Source organism: Amblyraja radiata, chromosome 18, assembly GCF_010909765.2.
Source record: "Amblyraja radiata isolate CabotCenter1 chromosome 18, sAmbRad1.1.pri, whole genome shotgun sequence".
Classification (NCBI taxonomy): Eukaryota; Metazoa; Chordata; class Chondrichthyes; order Rajiformes; family Rajidae; genus Amblyraja; species Amblyraja radiata.
The window spans coordinates 16,558,063-16,580,606 of NC_045973.1; the positions used below are offsets into that span (position 1 = coordinate 16,558,063).

General features: G+C 42.1%; 1 protein-coding gene across 1 annotated transcript in view; it reads left to right on the plus strand.

Annotated features, from left to right (window-relative positions):
* bsn (bassoon presynaptic cytomatrix protein) overlaps window positions 1-22,544 on the plus strand; it is a 322,179-nt gene that overhangs the window by 38,352 nt on the left and 261,283 nt on the right. The window contains exon 3 of the mRNA XM_033036746.1: window positions 13,237-14,112. Within this exon, the coding sequence (XP_032892637.1) occupies window positions 13,237-14,112 (876 nt within the window). The remainder of the gene's footprint in view (window positions 1-13,236; window positions 14,113-22,544) is intronic.

The following is a 22,544-nucleotide window of genomic DNA, read 5'->3' on the forward strand; positions in this document are numbered from 1 at the left end:
TCAACCTTTCTCTGTAACTTAGTTGCTGAAACCCAGGCCACATTCTAGTAAATCTCTTCTGTACTCTCTCTATTTTGTTGATCAAGGCAATAGAATTATAGCTGAATCGTAATAGCCAGTTGTTGCCTAAACTAATGGACACTTGTAAATTCCATTGTACAATGCACACGTCATCTTCTTGGGGCCAAGATGCTGAATGATGAGTCATTTTGCATGAACAACATGATCAAATCACACTGGAACCAATACAGGAATATTCAGCTGTTGATGTAGGCCTAAAGTTGTGTTTTATATTTACTAGTAAATGTAAAATGCCCTAGGAAGTTCTTGGCTTTTTAACTTTTCCAACAACCAATGACTTTAATTAGTCAAGAGTATTTAATTGTCATATGTACTGAAACGGGACAATTACATTCTTGCTTGCAGCAGCACAACAGGAATAGATAACATAATAAAACAAACAAAAACAGTTGGATAAAGAAAAACATTTCAATATTATTGCAAAACGAAAGAAAAGCCTGAAGTCCCTAGTGCAGCCAAGACGGTTCATAGTTGGAAGTTTAGTTGGTGTTTGTAGTGTTCTACAGCCTGATGGTTGTTGAGAAGAAGCTGTTCCTAAACCTAGAGGTCAATTTTCCGACTCTGTGACCTACTTCCAAATGGCAGGAGTGAAATGTGGACATGGAATTGGTCAGGGTGGTGTGGGTCTTTGATGATGCAGGCTGCTATTTTGAGCCAGCACCTTCTCTAGATCCCTTCGGTGGGGGAAAATTTATTTTGTACTCTTGACAGTGGAGGAGGCCCAGGACAAATAAGTCAATATGGGAATGGGAGGGGGAGTTGAAGTGTTTATCAACTGGGAGATCAGGTAGGTTTTGGCGGACTGAGCAATGGCTCACCGGGTGGCGCCAGCAATGGCTGCCTCACCAACAGTCTGTCGGTCCCTTTCTTCATCGTTTTTTTAGTATGTGTTAAATGTATGCGTTTAGTGTTCATTAGCTTGTTTTATGTGGGGGAGGGAGTTGGGGGAAACTTTTTCTAATCTCTTACCTCGACGGAGATGCTATTTTTAAATTTTATTTTTTCCCCGTATCGTATCTCCATCCGCACTGCGGCCTAACATCGAGGAGTTGCCGCCCTTTCCTGGAGATCGACATTGAGAGCTCTACCGCGGAAGCCTGCAGACTTAACATCACGGAGCCCGCGATCCATTTGCCAGGGATCGACTGCATCATGGAGCTTACGGTCTCTCGTCAGAGACCGACATCGGGAACTCGAAACCACAGGAGCTTCGACCGCCCCGACGCGGGGGCTTCGACCGCCGGCTGCGGGACCTTCGCTCGCACCGATGGATGGTTCGACTGCCCCGATCTCGGGAGAAAAATGAGGGAAGAAGATTAGTCTTTATTGCCTACCATCACAGTGAGGAATGCGGGGAATCCGCTGTGGTGGATGTTTATGTTAACTTTTATGTTGTTGTGTGTCTTGTTGCTTTTTTAGTATGGCTGTATGGTAATTCACATCGCTGTACCTTAATTGGTACACGTGACAATAAAAGACTTTTGAAACCTTTGAGGTGTTTAGCGAAACGATCGTCAAGCCTGTGCTTGGTCTCGCCGATATATAGGAGTCCACACATGGAATAGACGACTTTTTTTTAACTTCGTAACCTTTGCTTTCCCTCTCTCTCTTCATCCCACCCTTTCTTCGACCAGTCTGACTGTACCCCAGATTAAATGTTATCTCTGTATGCTTCGTTGTCACTTTCTATAAGCAAACCATGATCTATTCTACATTTTCCTTGATCTACATCACCTTGGATCTCTCATTTTCACTCCTTACACTTTCTTATAACCATGTCTCCCTCTCCCCTGATTCTCAGTATGAAGAAGGGTCTCAACCCAAAACATCATGCATTCCTTCTATAATAATAATAATAATACATTTTATTTATGGGTGCCTTTCAAGAGTCTCAAGGACACCTTACAAAAATTTAGCAAGTGGAGGAAAAACATGTAAGTGGAATGAAATAAATAGTAGAGACATGACTAGTACACAAATTAAAGACAGAATTCAATTCAAAACACAATATGAGGCAATTCAAGCACAGATGAAAAGGGAGGGGGACGTGGGGCTAAGGATAGGCAGAGGTGAAGAGATGGGTCTTGAGGCGGGACTGGAAGATGGTGAGGGACACGGAATTGCGGATCAGTTGGGGGAGGGAGTTCCAGAGCCTGGGAGCTGCCTTGGAGAAGGCTCTGTCCCCAAAACTGCGGAGGTTGGATTTGTGGATGGAGAGGAGACCGGCTGATCTGGATCTGAGGGACCGTGAGGGTTGGTAGGGGGAGAGGAGGTCAGTGAGATATGGGGGGGCCAGATGGTGGAGGGCTTTGTAGGTGAGGACCAGGATTTTGTAGGTGATCCAGTGGGAGATGGGAAGCCAGTGAAGTTGTTTGAGGACTGGAGTGATGTGATGCCAGGATTTGGTGTGGGTGATGAGTCGGGCGGCTGCGTTCTGGACCAGTTGGAGTCGGTTGATGTAGGTGGAGCTGATGCCAAGGAGAAGTGAGTTTCAGTAGTCCAGTCGGTAGGAGATGAAGGCATGGATGAGTCTTTCAGCAGCGGGAGGTGTGAGAGAGGGTCTGATTTTGGCGATGTTGCGGAGGTGAAAGAAGGAGGTTTTAATGACATGGCGGATGTGAGGCTCAAGAGAGAGGGTGGAATCAAAGATCACGCCAAGGTTGCGGGCCTGGGGAGATGGGGAGACAGTGGTGCCGTCGATGGTGAGAGTGGGGTTATTGATTTTGCTGAGTGTGGATTTGGAGCCTATGAGGAGAAATTCTGTTTTATCCAGAGATGTTGTCTGTCCCGCTGAGTTACTCCAGCATTTTGTGTGTATCTTCAGTGTAAACCAGAAACTGCTGTTCCTTCCTACACTTTTCTACCGTACACCTGATGAAGACAGGAAGGCAGTCATTATTTTGATTATAGATGATGTTCTTTTGTTTGCATCGGCTAATGCTGACTTGCAAGACAATGATACCACACACTGGACTCTCTGACTTTCTCGATTTGTTTAATGGGGGGAGGGGGGCATTGAGGGGTGGAGACCACATTCATCTTCTAAATTTTGAAAGAACTTATTACATTTTAAGTGCTCCCTTGATTGACAGATTTTGTTTTCTTCTCAAGTATCAAGCCTTTAGAAGCCATGCCAAAGCTTAAAGAAGAAGCTTAACCAAGCAACTAAAAACATGCAATGATCTGCATTGACCATCTTCTCTGAAGTCCTTAGTATTTTTGATCAGCATGGGTTATGAAATTGACATGCCCTCTGAATATTTCAAAGCCAATGCTTGTACAAAATCTTGTCTTACTGGTTGAACTTTGGTTTTTGAAGAATGTGGCAGGTTTTGATGGCCTTGCTCATCTCCAATTAAGCCCCAAATTCAGTAACAGCCTTTTGAGCTTTCATCATTGATAAACCCACATTGAATTTCTTCATGGTTAATTTTGTTTTCACTCCTGGCCATCCACTTTATTTTCTCCAACTACTGCAAAATCATAAGCACACCATGCTTCTATTTTTGTTTGCATCATGCTGCACATCAGGTGGGTGATCATGCTAGACAGAAGTGCAGAATCGTGTAAGCTGGATAGAATAGCGAAGGATTAATGTGTTTTGCTTATGGAGAAAAATGCCAGTTAGTAGTCTATAACAGTTAGAGGCTGGTTGCTTGAAGCTTTTACTCTGGTCTATGTTCTTCCTTGTTATGATTGAGTCACTGGAAATGTTATGTTTTTCTTTACTGTCTGCCAGCTTTCTGTTATAATTTTAAATGCCTCTCAAAAAACAACTCTCAATGTTCTTATGAAAACGCTCTCAGTTTTTTGGATTCACAATCATATCTCGGCTTTTGTATCTGGTGCAATAAAACTTAACGTTCCTAAAACCTATGATTGTCATCGCTCACTGGTATACTTGAAAATGTATAATTATTATAGTAGCCAAAATAAGCTACTTGTTACTGGCATTTTATGGTAGATACCATTGTAACAGTTTATCCTGCTCATATTCTGATTTGTTCAGAACAAATTGTTCTATGTCCAGAATTCTACATGTGAAAGCATTCATATACATAGAAAATAGGTGCAGGAGGAGGCCATTCGGCCCTTCGAGCCAGCACCACCATTCATTTTGATCATGGCTGATCGTCCCCAATCAATATCCCGTGCCTGCCTTCGCCCCATATCCCTTGATTCCACTAGCCCCTAGAGCTCCATCTAACTCTCTCTTAGATCCATCCAGAGATTTGGCCTCCACTGCCCTCTGGCAGGGAATTCCACAAATTCCCAACTCTCTGGGTGAAAAAGTTTTTTCTCACCTCAGTCTTAAATGGCCTCTGCTTTATTCTAAGACTGTGGCCCCTGGTTCTGGACTTGCCCTACATTGGGAACATTTTTCCTGCATCTAGCTTGTCCAGTCCTTTTATAATTTTATATGTTTCTATAAGATCCCCCTCATCCTTCTAAACTCCAGTGAATACAAGCCTAGTCTTTTCAATCTTTCCTTATATGACAGTCCCGCCATCCCAGGGATCAATCTCGTGAACCTACGCTGCACTGCCTCAATCACAAGGATGTCCTTCCTCAAATTAGGAGACCAAAACTGTACACAATACTCCAGATGTGGTCTTACCAGAGCCCTATACAACTGCAGAAGAACCTCTTTACTCCTATACTGAAATCCTCTTGTTATGAAGGCCAACGTTCGGTTAGCTTTCTTCACTGCCTGTTGTACCTGCACGGCAACTTTCAGTGACCGGTGTACAAGGACACCCAGGTCTCGCTGTACCTCCCCCTTACCTAATGTAACCCCATTGAGATAATAATCTGCCCCCTTGATTTTGCCGCAAAGGTGGATAACCTCACATTTATCTATATTATACTGCATCTGCCACGCATCTGCCCACTCACTCAACCTGTCCAGGTCACCCTGCAACCTCCTAACATCCTCTTCACAGTTCACACTGCCACCTAGCTTTGTGTCATCTGCAAACTTGCTAGTGTTGCTCCTAATTCCCTCTTCCAAATCATTAATATATATGGTAAACATTTGCGGCCCCAACATCGAGCCTTGCGGCACCCCACTCGCCACTGCCTGCCATTCTGAAAAGGACCCGTTCACTCCTACTCTTTGCTTCCTGTCTGCCAACTAATTTTCTATCCATGTCAACACCCTACCCCCAATACCATGTGCTCTAATTTTCTTCTAGTCTTATGTCCAAATCATGATGCAATGCTTTGTTATCAGTTACATATGCACAATAAAATGACTGGGTTCTTGACTGTTTGAAGTCTAGGTTTATACCTTTAATTGATGAAAGCTCTTTTTGATTTGAAAGGAGAGGAACACTTTGTTCATCGTTTTCATTATCACATTACCAGTTGAAAGATGGAGAGAGGGAATACCAACAAACTGTAGTGGGTTTCCAATTGTTAAATTAGCATGAGAGAGTTGAGGTAACAAATTGTATAGAAACATAGAAAATAGGTGCAGGAGTAGGCTATTCGGCCCTTCGAGCCTGCATCGCCATTCAATATGATCATGGCTGATCATCCAACTCAGTATCCCGTACCTGCCTTCTCTCCATACCCCCTGATCCCTCTAGCCACAAGGGCCACATCTAACTCCCTCTTAAATATAGCCAATGAACTGGCCTCAACTACCTTCTGTGGCAGAGAGTTCCAGAGATTCACCACTCTCTGCGTGAAAAATGTTTTTCTCATCTCGGTTCTAAAGGATTTCCCCTCTATCCTTAAGCTGTGACCCCTTGTCCTGGACTTCCCCAACATCGGGAACAATCTTCCTGCATCTAGCCTGTCCAATCCCTTAAGAATTTTGTAAGTTTCTATAAGATCCCCCCTCAATCTCCTAAATTCTAGCGAGTACAATCCGAGTCTAACCAGTCTTTATTCATAAGAAAGTCCTGACATCCCAGGAATCAGTCTGGTGAACCTTCTCTGCACTCCCTCTATGGCAATAATGTCCTTCCTCAGATTTGGAGACCAAAACTGTACGCAATACTCCAGGTGTGGTCTCACCAAGACCCTGTACAACTGCAGCAGAACCTCCCTGCTCCTATACTCAAATCCTTTTACTATGAATGCCAACATACCATTCGCTTTCTTTACTGCCTGCTGCACCTGCATGCCTACTATCAATGACTGGTGTACCATGACACCCAGGTCTCGTTGCATCTCCCCTTTTCATAATCGGCCACCATTTAGATAATAGTCACCTTTCCTGTTTTGGCCACCAAAGTGGATAACCTCACATTTATCCACATTATACTGCATCTGCCATGCATTTGCCCACTCACCCAGCCTATCCAAGTCACCTTGCAGCTTCCTAGCATCCTCCTCACAGCTAACACTGCCCCCCAGCTTCGTGTCATCCGCAAACTTGGAGATGTTGCATTCAATTCCCTCATCCAAATCATTAATATATATTGTAAATAGCTGGGGTCCCAGCACTGAGCCTTGCGGTACCCCACTAGTCACTGCCTGCCATTGTGAAAAGGACCCGTTTACTCCTACTCTTTGCTTCCTGTTTGCCAGCCAGTTCTCTATCCACATCAATACTGAACCCCCAATACCGTGTGCTTTAAGTTTGTATACTAATCTCTTATGTGGGACCTTGTCGAAAGCCTTCTGAAAGTCCAGATATAGCACATCCACTGGTTCTCCCCTATCCACTCTACTAGTTACATCCTCGAAAAATTCTATAAGATTCGTCAGACATGATTTACCTTTCGTAAATCCATGCTGACTTTGTTCAATGATTTCACCACTTTCCAAATGTGCTGCTATCCCATCTTTAATAACTGACTCTAGCAGTTTCCCCACTACCGATGTTAGACTAACTGGTCTGTAATTCCCCGTTTTCTCTCTCCCTCCCTTTTTAAAAAGTGGAGTTACATTAGCTACCCTCCAATCCTCAGGAAGAGTATAACATGGAAGAGTGATTTGCAGTAACATTTTTACTTTGCCAATATTTGATTTCAGTAATTTAAATGACAGTTGGCTCAATAATTATTACTTGTTGCCATGGGCCTGGATCCTGATTTCAGCAGGTAACAGTCTTCTGCTATTGAGGCAGGGTAAATAAGAGAAGCCTCTTGATTGCCTGCATGGCTTTTCTCCCCTTCTCCTTCTCACCCTCCTCCCCTCCCCTCCCCTCAGTAACTGATGCAGTACAAAATACTTTAGGGAACGGGGGTTCCACTCTTCGACTCTCACCAGGGTCTCTTATATCCCGTAGCTCAGCTCTCACTCCCCATCCCCCCCACTCATAACAAGGACAGAGTCCCCCCTTGTCCTCACCTTCCACCCTACCAGCCGTCACATACAATAGATAATCCTCCGACAGTTTCGCCACCTCCAACAGGATCCCACCACTGGCCACATCTTCCCATATTCCTCCCTTTCGGCTTTCCATTGAGTCCGCTCCCTCCGTAACTCCCTGGTCAATTTGTCCCTTCCCACCCAAACCACCCCCTCCCCTGCTACTTTCCCTTGCAACCACAGGAAATGTTATACTTGTCGCTTTACCTCCCCCCTTGACTCCATCCAAGGACCCAAGCAGTCTTTCCAGGTGAGGCAGAAGTTCACCTGCACCTCCTCCAACCTCATCTATTGCATCCGCTGCTCTACATCGGTGAGATCAAACGCAGGTTTTCGCGATCGCTTCGCCCAACATCTCCGCACAGTTCGCATTAACCAGCCTGATCTCCTGGTGGCTCAGCACTTCAACTCCACCTCCCATTCCGTATCTGACCTTTCTGTCCTGGGCCTCCTCCATGGCCAGAGTGAGTCCTACCGCAAATCGGAGGAGCAGGGTAGTTTACACCCCAGCGGTATGAACATTGACCTCTCCAATTGCAGGTAGTCCTTGCTTTCTCCATCCTTCCCCTCCCCTTCCCAGCTCTCCCACAGCCCACTGTCTCCGCCTCTTCCTTTCTTCTTACCCCCACCCCCACATCAGTCTGAAGAAGGGTCTCGACCCCAAACGTCACCTATTCCTTCGCTCCATAGATGCTGCCTCCCCCGCTGAGTTTCTCCAGCATTTTTGTCTACCTTCAGTACAAAAGACTATTACTGCTGATTCACAATTGTAGCTCCAGTACATTTCACCAACTCCTTTTCTGGAATGTTGCTTTAAATTATCAATTGTTTCTACTATCCTTTTCATATCTTGTCTATGCAGCCCTTCTCAAGTTTTCATTATCTGGAGTGTTGTTTCACTGTGGAGTATTCTGGATATAAGTTTCATCTTCCTCAATAGATACGTTAAAATTCTGGTATGCTCATGAAAGCTCAACAGGTTGCCTTGGTGATGAGAAGCTATTACTTGTTGGAAAACAGATTTCATGATGTCATTTTTGTATTTGGTTGAGGAGGAAGGAAGAGTTGGTGGAGTTGACATGTCTTTGAAAACTACATGCATAAATGCTGCATTCTGTTCAGTACCAGTGGCAGAGTGATATGCTGCAGACTTTAACTTTTGTTCTTGCTGGTACCCCAAGGAGTGAACTGTAAGAGGTCAAGAAACTCCATACTATTGTGGATTAAAAATCTTAGAGTATTTAATATTTCAGCTTGCTTGTGTACAATCTTGTTGAATTATTAACATTGAATGGCAGTCATCTTGTGGAATGAATAGCATTGGCTGATAAGTGAAGACTGACTCTAGCTAATTGACTTGATGAGTATTCAAACTTGGGAATAAGCAAGTGTGTTTTTTCTTAAATTGCAATCTGTGTGCAATAATAATTTTCATTTCAGTCTATGAGGCATCAATGCACTCCAGAATCAGATATGATGGAAAGGAAAAGGAACAACTAGCTTGTTGGTGACAGGGGTGATTAGAAGCAGTTTTTACAACGTGCGCCCAGCAAAATCTCCTGAAAATCTTTTCAAAAAGAAAATTCCACTTTCTAGATTCTAGATTCAAAATAAATTGGTGAAAATTAACATTTACTATTCCTGCTAAATAGACAAGTTCAAGTAGCCGTTGGCGCAGCGGTAGAGTTGCTGCCTTACAGCTCCAGAGACCCGGGTTTAATCCTGACTACAGGTGCTTGTCTATACGGAGTTTGTACGTTTTCGCTGTGATCTGCGTGGGTTTTGTCCCACACTCAAAAAATGTACAGGTTTGTAGGTTCATTGGCTTGGTATAATTGTAAGTTGATCCTAGTGCGTGCAGATAGCGTGTAGATAGCGTGAGCATGTAGGGTCGCTGGTTGGTGTGGACTCGGTGGGCCTGTTTCCGTGCTGAATTAAAACTAAATTGAACTATTGTATAACATGAAGTAAGTGAGTGGTCCATTAAACGTGTTGTGTGATACATCTGCACACCAATGTGAAATCATAGTCAAACTATTAAAATATTGCTTCATTCACTTAATTGTCAGTATATAATTGAGTTGTACTTCCACCTTGTGACTTCAGGATTCTTCCTGATAATTGCACTTGGTCATATACATTTTTAAATTGGAGTTAATCCGGCTTAAAAAGTGTGATCATACGCTAATTTTTTTTTAAATTGTCTGCTTGGCACAGGAGACTTGATTGTCTGTATACTAAAGAGCAATACTGATATAGTATCAGCCTCTTGTGTTACTTCTATACCGGAGGAAACATATTGAATGTAACTAATGCTGCAGCAACACCATTTTAGAGTAAAATTTGTGTTGCAAGTATTTTATTAACATTTTGTAATTATTTTTCCCAAAGCTACTTTATTGGAAGATTTCTAATTTAGAATGAATTTTAAATTTTGGATGGTTACAATGTAATAACATGAATGCGATTATTTTTTTCATTATGAAATTATACACAAGGATATTTGTGGTTTGTCAACTAAGTGTCACAACTTGCTGATTGTGCTTTGTCAATAGCTTTTCCTACACTTGTAAGCTTATTAAAATTCTTTGAGCATGACATATAAATACAAATTATTTGCATCAATTCTTTCTTCATCTGAGTAAAACTATTGTGCACTGTAATGAAAGTATTTTATACATGCTTTTGTAAACATGTTTGAAAACTTTGAAAAGAGTCCCCTTTCACACTAGATTGTGCTTTTGTTTTGCACATTTCTTCGTTCCTTCGCTTGTACAACATAGTCATACACCAAAGATAGACACAAAAAGCTGAAGTAACTGAGCGGGACAGGCAGTATTTCTGCCACAGCTTCCAAAATATCTTCCCCCAACTTCCCACAATGCCCAGATAAACTAGGGCAAGCCTTTTTTTTTTAAGGCTGCTAGCCTCTCCTCTTCTGTAATTCAGATTTCGTCCACCACATCACCATGCATTTCCCTCATTTCTTTTGCATCCACGACGCCTCAGTGAATACAGATGAGAAATACGCATTTATCACATGGCCCATCTCCTGTCACTCGCCAGGAGATACTTCTTAAGAGGACCTATTCTCTCCCTTGTTACCCTTTTGTTCTTAATAGACGTAGAATCTCTTAGGATTTATCTCTATCTTGCCTGCCAGATCTATCTCATATGCTCTTTTTGCTATCCTCATTTCCCTTTTGTGTACCTCTTCAACTTGTTTAGTCCTCAAGGTATTCACTTGATCTCAACAGTCTGTACCTGACACATTCTGTACCTCATTTTTTCTGACTAGATCCACAATATCTCTTGTCAACCAATGTTCCCTATACTTGTCAGCCTTTACCTTCATTCTAACAGGGATATGCTGGCCCTGAAGTCTCCCTTTGAAAACATTCCCCTTGCCAGATGTCTTCAAAATTGACTTTGTCCCAATTTTGGACTTTAACGTGGGCAAGTCCTACAGTTGAACAGAGGGATCTGGGAATAACCGTGCATAGTTCCTTGAAGGTGGAATCTCATATAGATAGGGTGGTGAAGAAAGCTTTTGGTATGCTAGCCTTTATAAACCAGAGCATTGAGTATAGAAGCTGGGATGTAATGTTAAAATTGTACAAGGCATTGGTGAGACCAAATCTGGAGTATGGTGTACAATTTTGGTCGCCCAATTATAGGAAGGATGTCAACAAAATAGAGAGATTACAGAGGAGATTTACTAGAATGTTGCCTGGGTTTCAACAACTAAGTTACAGAGAAAGGTTGAATAAGTTAGGTCTTTATTCTCTGGAGCGCAGAAGGTTAAGGCGGGACTTGATAGAGGTCTTTAAAATGATGAGAGGGATAGACAGAGTTGATGTGGACCAGCTTTTCCCTTTGAGAATAGGGAAGATTCAAACAAGAGGACATGACTTCAGAATTAAGGGACAGAAGTTTAGGGATAACATGAGGGGGAACTTCTTTACTCAGAGAGTGGCAGCGGTGTGGAATGAGCTTCCAGTGGAAGTGGTGGAGGCAGGTTCATTGGTATCATTTAAAAATAAATTGGATAGGCATATGGATGAGAAGGGAATGGAGGGTTATGGTATGAGTGCAGGCAGGTGGGACTAAGGGTAAAAAGTTGTTCGGCACGGACTTGTAGGGCCGAGATGGCCCGTTTCCGTGCTGTAATTGTTATATGGTTATATGGTTATATGGTTATTAGGTCTAAAGTGTACCCCTCCTGTTGCTTCAGTTGCTTGCCCTGTCCCGATGGTGGCTGGGGGGGAGGGGGGGGGGGGGGGGGGGGGAGAAGAAAGAAGGGGATGGTGGAGGGGATAAGAAGGGAATAGGCAAGGTCTATAATACTGCCCCATCAAAGTAACCATCCTCTTATCATTTCTAATTTCCACCCATACAACCGCAGTGGCCGATCTCCCAAAAATATCCCTTCTGAGTACTGCTCTGATGTCCTCCTGAATCAAATATACAGCTCCTCCTCTCTTACCTGCAATTCTGTCACATCTGCTATGTTTGTACCCTGGAACATTGAGCTACCAGCCTTTCTCCAGGCAAGTTTTTGTAATTGATTGGGCCACGTTGTAACAGTACATGAGGTTACAGAGATAGGAGTGAGAGTGGGATGGTGAATTACGGCAACAGGAAATTTACTCTTGCACTTTTGTTTTGTATAAACCAGCATCTACAGTTCGATGTTTCACCTAAAATAATTTGCTTTTGTTTCTCAGTTCCATATTGGGTCCCAGACCAGAAACATTAATTGTCTTTTCATGCTATGGATACTATCTGACCCTTAATTTTTCCCAATATTAACTTTTTTAATTTCAGGCTTCCAACATTAGCAGTATTTTTGATTTTCCATTTGTTTTACCGCCCATGTCCTGATGCAGAATTACCAAATTAATGTTTGCAGTGATTTTTTTCACATATTCCCAGAATTTGTCATCTGTTTACTTGTTTATCAAGAACAATGGCTTCACAATCATTCTATTAGAGTGCATTCAAGTTCTGCTGTTTCTAAATTCATACTAGAAGCAAATTCTTGCTAAATTAATTGCTGCAGCAAATTGGACAATAATTGTGCTAAGTTGGTGATTGTTTTTTCATTGCTGTTGAATTAACTTGCTTCGTTGTCAGCTAAACATTTTTTTTTAAATAAGACCTACCCAACTCTTTACAACTCTTTCATTCCTACTATTGACTTGATTATTTTTATAAAAGTGTAATCTTTGCAATTTATGTGACTAAGCTATGGATGACTGTTGGTTTTATGCAAGCGAGCCTTGTGATATCTGGTGCTGAGGAGCCCGATTTGTTGATTGAAAATACATTGCACCACAAGACAAAAGCATTCTCAGTATTAAAAAAAATAATCAAATGGATGTATTTACTGTTTTGGGAAAGGCACCTCGTGAGCAAAAAATATACAGATTATTTTGGGGACATTTGGTGTCTTAAGCTATGCTGTCTTTTTATGATTTTTCTACATGAATATATCTTGGCTGATTCTCCGTTGTTGGGAAATGACCCTTGAATGAAATGGTACAGAAGCACTGGTTGCGCAAATGGATTAGAGTTCTACTTGAAGTGGAGCAGTTTCTTCAGTTTGCATTCATTCAACAGAGGAAATTTGGACATAACCCAGGCGATTGTTAAAAGCATTATTTAACAATGAACATGGAACTCAGCTGTATTATGGCCAAATTTCCTCTATTGAGTGAGTTGAAACTGAAGGAACTGCTCCATATAGTTACATTTACAGTGCTTTTACAATACAAAAGTTTCACTATTATTTCAGATGGTCTAACGAAACATGAATTTATTTTATAGGTAGAAGAATGGTTGTGCTTAAACTGTCAGATGCAGAGAGCACTGGGAATGGACATGACGACTGCACCACGCTCCAAGAGTCATCAGCAGCTACCCTCTCCATCACACCAGCCCAAAGCAGAACCACAAGCAAATGTGCTGAGGCAGTCTCAATCAGATCATATCCCCCAAAAAGGAAGGACCACTCCGGTAAAAAGGGAACTTCCAAAAGTGCCATCTGATGTGCAGAGCAGACCTGAGACCAAGATTCAACCGAGTCAGAGTGAGCAGCGAGGGTCAGCACCTGATCAATCTCAACCACACCTTCATGGTCAACCAAAGCCTGTTGGCCAAACAGAGGCAGCCCGGCCTATCGGTCAGAGTCAGCAAACTAAGCCTCCCGTTGCAGAACAGAGGAAAACAGCAGATGGCTCACCGGCAAGAACACAAGCTGGCCCCACCAGTATACCCCAAGACCAGGAGGGCATAACTGGTAAACTCTTTGGGTTTGGAACTTCACTTTTAAACCAGGCTACAAATCTAATATCCACACAGCCAGAACAGACTCCACCAAGTCAACAATCACCCGCCAAAGGGTCATCAGCTAAGCAGGCTTCAAAAATAGTTTTCAGTGATCAAAGCACAGAAATAAGTTCAAAGTTACAGGGTTCGATTCCAGGAATTCAAATTAAAACTGGAGATGTCTCTTCATTTAAACAAGGAAAACCAGAGTCGGTTATTCAACAGAAAGTAGCCAAGCCCAAAGTATTGTGCCCACTATGTAAAACAGAACTGAACGTGGGATCAGGTCAGTCCCCCAACTTTAACAACTGCACTGAATGCAAAGTCCAAGTGTGCAACTTGTGTGGCTTCAATCCAACTCCGCATCTGATAGAGGTAAGAATAATTCAGAAAACCATAATACCATAATATTTTGTATTATACAATTATAAATCACAACCCATTAGGGAGTGAATATTGTCAATTAGATAAGTGACCCGACATAATTGTGGTATTCAGATGTCCTAGATTGTTGTCAATTTAAAGAATTGTAGATGAGTTGATGGTAATTGGTTTTTTTCTGATCTACTTTGGTAGTAAAGACTTTTAAACTAGAGTGAGGAATAACTATGAACAAATTAAAACTGATTTATTTCAGTTTTATTCTTAAATGATTTGAGAACCTTCATATGTTCATTGCAATGTGCTCCGTATATGTGCAGGATAATTAGAAAATTAGTTGAGATTATGGAAATATTTGTAAATGTGTGAGAAATTACAATATCATACATCAAGTATTTTTGTATATTTGTATAGAATTTTAGCTGCCTGATGTGTACTGTATATATTGCATCTATCCCTGAAAATATTCCTTGTTGCGATAGATTCTAGGCTGACCAAATAAGCATACCTGACTAATGGTAAAGCTCCAGTAAAGTCACTGAATTATTGAACTAGAATTATTTATAATTTGGAACAAATATTGGTTTAAGACAGAATGTCCACAAAACTGAATGGTTTAGAAATGTAAAACTTTTGTTTTAGCTTTATACCATTATAAATCATTTTTTCCTACAATAAAATATGACTTTAATCACCACTGTGTTTTGCATTAGACTTGGGAATTCATGTGGATATTTACTGAAGTGATTTTGTTAGGGGGTGATGGATTTGTTGTCCCACTCCTGCAAGCGATGGAAATCCTCATGCAAAGATACTTGAAATTCAGCCATATTTCAACGTATGCCTGTCATTGTCACTCACAAACATACTATCATGCTAGTGCAACTCTTAAATGTTCAGGTTTAAGACATGATAGAATCAGGCTTCATTGGGTATTGTTTCTTCATTCTTAAAAATAAGACGTGGTGTAATCTTCCAGGTTTTGGAACTGAAAATCATTTTTTGCGGGGTAGGTGTTGAAGTTGGCTTTTATTAATCTTTAAAAGGTTGCGTTCAACATTTTGAAACATAGATGCCATAAAGATGGGTGTATATGTATAGAATTGGAGATCACAGCAGTGGAACAAATAACGTTAAATCAATAAATGGCTCAATAAATAGAGAGGTGTGAAATTCATCATGGGGAAAGTGATGGTTAGAAGTGGCACCTTAATTTACTTTAGTTGGCAGAGAAGAAATGCTTCTGGCCAGGATAGATGTACAAAATAAATGTAATAATCAAAGACATTTGTTATTGATGAGAAGATTGCAGCAAATCCAATGGGAAATGATGGTAAGAGCAATCAATTTAGGGAACTGTTAAGCTAAAGCACATGATGCCTACCAAGCAGTATAATTTACAGGATGGACCTTCCCTCTAACCAGAGATGCTTACTTCAATGTATCACTTTCACTTTTGGTATTGGATAAGGCTACATGCACTTATACACAGCATAGCAAGGCACGCACTAAATTGTATCATGGAATGGTTCTGGATGTATGTGGGGTGGGGGGGGGGGGGTGGTAAGGTAGCATAGTGCTTCTTTAATGATCATCCTGACCTTGGGTACTGGATGCGAGACGGTGGGTTTTTAATGGATGCTTTAAGGCCCTGTCCCACTTACGTGTCCTTGGCACGCAAATTATGCGACCTCGTCATCGTGTTGAGGTGCACGAGCATCGTGTGGCTGCATGGGGCCGGTCCCACTGAGAAGCGCGGAGGAGTATGGAGTTGTGCGCGATATCGCGCAGCACTCCGAACTTTTGTAGCAAACAAATTCTTCGCGCGCCACTGGCCTGTCGCGTAACTGACGGCCAAAGTGGGACAGGCCCAAGATCCTGGCGCGACGCAACATCTCACCTCCAACAGCAGCAGAAGCAGGCAAATGGTCGCCGAACTCGGCCTGGGGCTCACGGCCGTTGCGGTCCAGAACCGCCCCCACTTCTACTCCCAGAGCGGGGCCAAGAAAATTTAAGATAGACACAAAATTCTGGAGTAACTCAGTGGGACCGGCAGCATCTCTGGAGAGAAGGAATGGATGACGTTTCGGGTCAAGACCCTTCTTTCAAACTGAAGAAGGGTCTCGACCCGAAACATCACCCATTGCTTCCCTCCAGAGATGCTGCCGGTCCCGCTGAGTTACTCAAGCATTTTGTGTCCATCTTCAAATGACGACACCAGCTCCAGACGGCTGTGCGGACACATGAAGTCGCGCACGACTTGCGCGGGACCATTGCCCCTCTACGCGATCACGAGGTCGCGTAATTAGCGTGCCAAGGACACGTAAGTGGGACAGGGGCTTAAGATTCTATCCACCTTCCAAATGTATGCTTGTTGGTAGGTTTTAATTGGCCACTGTAAAGTGTAGGGTGTCGCAAGATAGGGATAGTTTGGAAAGTTTATATATATTTGCAAGTGGATAAATCACACGTATATAAATAGATGAATGGGATTGATGGATTGGTGCGAGACCCAACATAGAGAAGATGGACTAAATTGATGGCTTTTTAAAGAAAACAAAGTGAACAATATTCTGCATTGCTGTAGTAAGTAATAATTAAAAATTATTGTACAAATGAGCAGAAAGCAATTCATTTGAGATCAAAATTGGCAGAATAGTACTGACATAAAGCATTTATTAAAATTGGTTTATGACAAACTGCAAAATCCATCAAGTTGTAAAGCAAACTAAAGTGCCAAGAACTTATTCAAATTTGGAAGAGAAACTCAAAAGGATGGAAATATCCAGCAAGTCAGGCAGTATCTGTTTTCTATGTCTCCCGCTGCTGTGAGACCGGTTGAGAATATTTTTGAACATAGAGATTATTGACCTGGAAAAAAATTGACAATCTTTCTTCTTAACACTTAGAGTAACATATTGTCAAAATACCTTTCTATATGAGCTGTTTCTTTGTGAAGTGACAACATCGGGTTTTCCTCCGTGCCCAGTGTTTTATGAAACATATTGTGTGCAAGAAGCTGCTGCAAAGCTGCTATAAATTCCCAGTAGGTGTATAGGTGACAAATAATGATAAAGCACCAAGATAGAAAACATTTTGCATTGAAACAATTGGTTCCATTCCCTTGACTAGTATAAGTAGTGGCAGCACTGTAGTGTAATTCACAGCTAAGAGACACGTTTTAGAGATTTTTTGGGACTATGTCCCTGCAAAAGCTGATTGAATCTGAAGTTTGTTGAGAGATTAGTTCAGAGTAGTGTTGGTGAAGATCTTTAAATTGATTGTATATTTCATTGCGATCCCTGTGTGAACAGGAAGAAAAATAGCTTATCCTCTAAAGTAATCTCTATCTGTATAGTACAAATCAGCATCTTTCTTTGCAAAGGCTTCCATTTCCGAATGATGTGACAGATGTGAGAATTTGAGCTTTTCTAGTATAATCTTGAATATCTAAAGGAACAACGGTTAGATATAGACACAAAGTACTGGAATAATTCAGCTCAATTAGAAGCCTCAGCTACAGGTGAAAAGAGATGCCAAGTTTACATGTTCTCCAGAAATGCTGCATGACCTGCTGAGTTACTCCAACACCTTTTTTGTAAGCCAACATCTGCAGTTCCTTGTATTTAAGATATCTTCTGACTTCAATTGTGGCCAAATGGCTGGATCTACATCCTACAATTTGGGGAAATGTAATACGTCAGATATTCTGGAATTCTGTAGGCCTGGAAGAGGGTTCTGAACTGGAAAGAGGAAAGATTATTAAGTTTTTTGAAATCCTTGATGAGATTTTTAATGTTAGCTTAATATAGCACCGATGTAATGGGTGAATTAGATTTGTTGCTAAGATATGGACCGTGGAGCTTAGATGGTCTCAGCTTGATGAAGGGCATGTGTGAGGCCACTTAAGAGACAATTGAAACATTGAAAACTAGGTATGGATTAGAGTTTCAGTTAAAGGATGTGAGATAATAACATTTGCATCTTTGTTAAGTAAAGAATATGTGTTAGAAGTTTAAATGGCTGTGCTACACGTGAAAAGAGATGCCAGGTTTGCAAACAGATAGGAAAACGGAAACGTCTATAGCTAGACTAGAAAATGAAGTTAATTATGGAGACTAAATCTTTATCTTCCTTAAGACAAAAATTATCTTCCTAATAATTAATTAAAAGAATATAATGTTCAATGCTGAATGCGTAAAGGGAGTCAGAAGATATTTAAGGGTTGAGAGATGTTTTTGAGATGGAGCTTGGAGAGCAAGAGCATTCTGCCTTGCTTGTAATTTATTTCATTGAGTGGCCATGTTTAGATGAGTAGGGAGAAAAGTCATTTTGTTTGAAGAATAAAGGAGTGGGAAAAATAGGAGTGGGTAGAGAAACCACAACAGACTATGACTAAATTTGAGATGGATTTGAGTACTTGTGTCCTCGGTGATTAGCACTAATTTTGTGGTTAAGTACATGATGCATTTTATAGCACACGAGACTTGAAAATGATTACAACCTAAATGGGCATAACATCATAAAAGCAAATGGTAGGTTTCTGTTTGCTGAGCAATTTTCTAGGGGCTGCAACTGAATGATTAAAAGTGATTAATTCCAGGTGTCAAGTGCTTTGGTTCAGCAGTGATGCACGCTTTGTGGCTGAGTGATTGATGATCATTTACCTGAAACTGAATGTTACCTACTCAACCTATTGTTTGATTATATGCCACATTTATATTATGGTATTTGAAAGAGATTTTACATTTATAATATTGCTTTGCAGTTAGATGGAGTATTCAAGATGTTTGGACTACTTGAACACTAAATTACTTGAAATTCCTATCCCTTAACTTGACAGATAAGATTGGGCTACAGTCACACAGTTCCATTTCGACTGGATAGTGAAGAAGAGGCACTGGAGAAAGATGTTATGGTCAGATGTGTCATAGGCTGATGACAGTGAAAGGGTTCAGGAAATCTTTCCTTTGATCACAATCGGGAGATCATTGTGATTTTGATTAGAATGTATTGTCTTATTGAAGCATCGAAGACAATTCAAAGGAAATTCACAAAGCTAATTTCTGCTATGAGAGGGTTGTCCTATAAACAGTTAAAACAGCTTATACCTCATATACAGTTTATACAGTTAATGGCAAGATCAGCATTGATGTTATTATAATCACATGTTTAATCAATAGTGTTTTATTAATGTTTAATATTTTATATGTCATTCCAAACTGTCACTATGTTGTTGTCATTTGCGGGCGGAGCAACAAGGCAAATTCCTTGTATGTGAATACTTGGCCAATAATCTTATTCATTTGTTCAGAGGGATTTTGGAGTCCAAGTTCATCGCTCACTAAAGGTGGCAGCACAAATAGATAGGATGGCAAAGAAGGCATATTGTATGCTTGACTTAATTGCCAGGGGCATTTAGTACAAGTCAAAAAGCCATAATGTAGTTCTATTTGACTTTGCTTAGGCCACATTTGGAGTATTGTGTGCAGTTCTGGTTACCCCATTATAGGAATGATGTGGAAACTTTGGGGAGGGTACTGAGGAGGTTTACTCAAATGCCCTCTGGATTAGAGGGTTTCAGATACAGGAAGAGGGACTTGGATTGTTTTATCTGGAATACTAGAAGTTGAGGGGAGACTTGATAGAAGTATAGGTCCACCACTGTCTATTTATTTATAGTTTTTTTTTTGCACTCTTGGTTCTAAAGCCTTGCTGGGTTATCCGTTTCGCCGGACCACCAAAGGTCACGTAATAACGATACAACATACACCACTGTCGACTAATTATACCCCTTCCATGTATCGAGAGCATCATGGGCTGCTAGAAACTTAAATTATATTTACAGCGAAACTTGCATTTCTTGCACAGGCAGTCCGGGCTCCAGTTAACGAGTTGCTCTCAGAAGTCGCAATGAGGGTCAGATCGGCACCTGTTTTAGAGGCGGGAGTTCTAATTTGCATGATTTACTGCAGATGTCCAAACATTTGTAAGTAAGTACGTTTATTGGCCATGTATTCACATACAAGGAATTTGCCTTGGTGCTCCACCCACAAGTAACAACATGACATACAGTGACAGTTACGAATGACTCAGAAAACACTAAACATTAATAATAATAAAACATTAATGATAAAACACCATTGATCAAGCATATGAACCAACAAAATAACAGATCAAAGGGAGGCTACAGATTTTTGGCTGTTGAGTAGAGCAACTACTCGTGGATAAAAACAGTTTTTATGTCTGGCTGTGGCAGCTTTGACAGTCCGGAGTCGCCTTCCAGAGGGAAGTGATTCAAAGAGTTTGTGGCCAGGGTGAGAGGGGTCAGAGATGATCTTGCCCATTCGCTTCCTGGCCGTTGCCGTGTACAGTTCATCAATGGAGGGAAGGGTGCAGCCAATAATCTTCTCTGCTGATCGGACGATTCGCTGCAGCCTCCAGGTGTCGTGCTTGGTGTCTGAGCCAAACCAGACCATGATGGAGAAGGTGAGAACAGATTCTACGATGGCCGTGTAGAATTGGACCATCATTGCCTGTGGCAGATTGTGCTTCCTCAGCTGCCGCAGGAAGTACATCCTCTGTTGTGCCTTTTTGACTGTGGAGTCGATGGTAGCCCCCCACTTAAGGTCCTTGGTGATGATGGTTCCCAGGAACTTAAAAGACTCCACAGATGTGACTGTGGTGTTGTTGATGGTGAGTGGGGTGAGGGGAGGGGGAGCTCTCCTAAAGTCTACAATCAATTCCACTGTCTTAAGAGTATTGAGCTTTAGGTTGTTGCTACGGCACCAGGACGCCAGCTGTGACACTTCCTGTTTGTAGGCAGATTTCTCCCCATCCTGGATCAGTCCAATCAGGGTTGTGTCGTCCGCAAACTTGAGAAGCTTGACAGAGGTGTCTGTGGAGGTGCAGTCCTTGGTGTAGAGAGAGTAGAGGAGAGGAGAGAGTACGCAGCCTTGCGATGCTCCTATGCTGAGTGTTTGCAGGTCCGAGATGTGCTTTCCCAGCCTCACATGCTGCTTCCTGTCTGTCAGGAAGCTGGTGATCCACTGACAGAGGGATTCAGGCACAGTCAACTCGGAAAGTTTGGAGTGTAGTAGCTCTGGCACAATGGTGTTGAATGCAGAGCTAAAATCAACAAACAGGATCCTCACATAGGTCCCCTGGCGGTCTAGGTGCTGCAGGATGAAGTGCAGGCCCAGGTTGACCGCATCATCCACAGATCTATTGGCCCAGGTTGACCGCATCATCTACAGATCTATATATGCAAACTGCAGAGGGTCCAGCAGGTAGTTTGTGATATTTTTTCAGCTTGACCAGCACAAGCCTTTCGAGTGTCTTCATGACTACAGAGGTCAGTGCGACAGGCCTGCAGTTATTAAGACACGTAATCCTTGGCTTTTTGGGTACAGGGACAATAGTGGCGACTTTGAAGCAGGCAGGGTCAGTACATGTTTGCAGGGACTGGTTAAAAATGTCTGTATAGACCGGTGCCAGCATTTTGGCACAGAGCTTAAGAGTAGAGGGGGAAACATTGTCAGGTCCTGGAGATTTCCGGCTCTTTTGTCCTCTGAAAAGCCTCTCCACCTCCTCTATTTTTATTGTTGATATTGGATAAGTTATGTTGTGCAGCACAGAGGGTGTGGATGATTGGGTGTGAATTGGTCATTGGAGGGGGGTGGGTGTAGAAAGGCACAGTCTTTGCAGACTGAGGTTGGGCTGTGAGTGGGTGTGAAGTGTTGGTTGGGGTGGGAAATGGTCCAGTTTTTTCATACTGGAGTCTTGCCTTAAGTAGATGTGAAGTGGTGAATGGGAAGGTCTGGCTGTGTTGGTTGGGGAGGGGGTACCAGGGTTACGTTTCTGATTTTCAAACCTGCTGTAAAACTCATTCAGGTTGTTCGTCAGCTGACGATTGTCCAAAGAGCAGGGGGCTTTCCTCTTGTAGCTGGTAATTTCTAGCAAGCCCTTCCAAACTGATGAAGAGTCACTAGCTGAGAACTTGCTCCTCGACTTCTCAGAGTACCTTTCCTTGGCAGCTCTGATTCCTCTTCTCAGCTTGTACTTGGCCTGCCTGAAGAGGTCTACATCCCCGCTCCTGTAGGCCTCCTCTTTAGACCGTCGGAGCTGTCTGAGTTCTGCAATGAACCAGGGCTTGATGTTGTTGAACCATGTCCGTTTCTTAGTTGGAATGCAACTGTCCTCGCAAAAGCTGACATATGATGATACAGTGTCCGTATACTCATCGAGGCTTGTGGTTGCTTCCCTGAACACATTCCAATCCGTGCAGTCAAAGCAGGATTGTAGGTTGTCAATGCCCTCGCTTGTCCACCCTTTTGTTGTTCTGACCACAAGCTGAGCAGCTTTTAGTTTCTGCCTGTAGGTCGGAATAAGGTGAACAAGACAATGATCAGAGAGACCCAGACCCG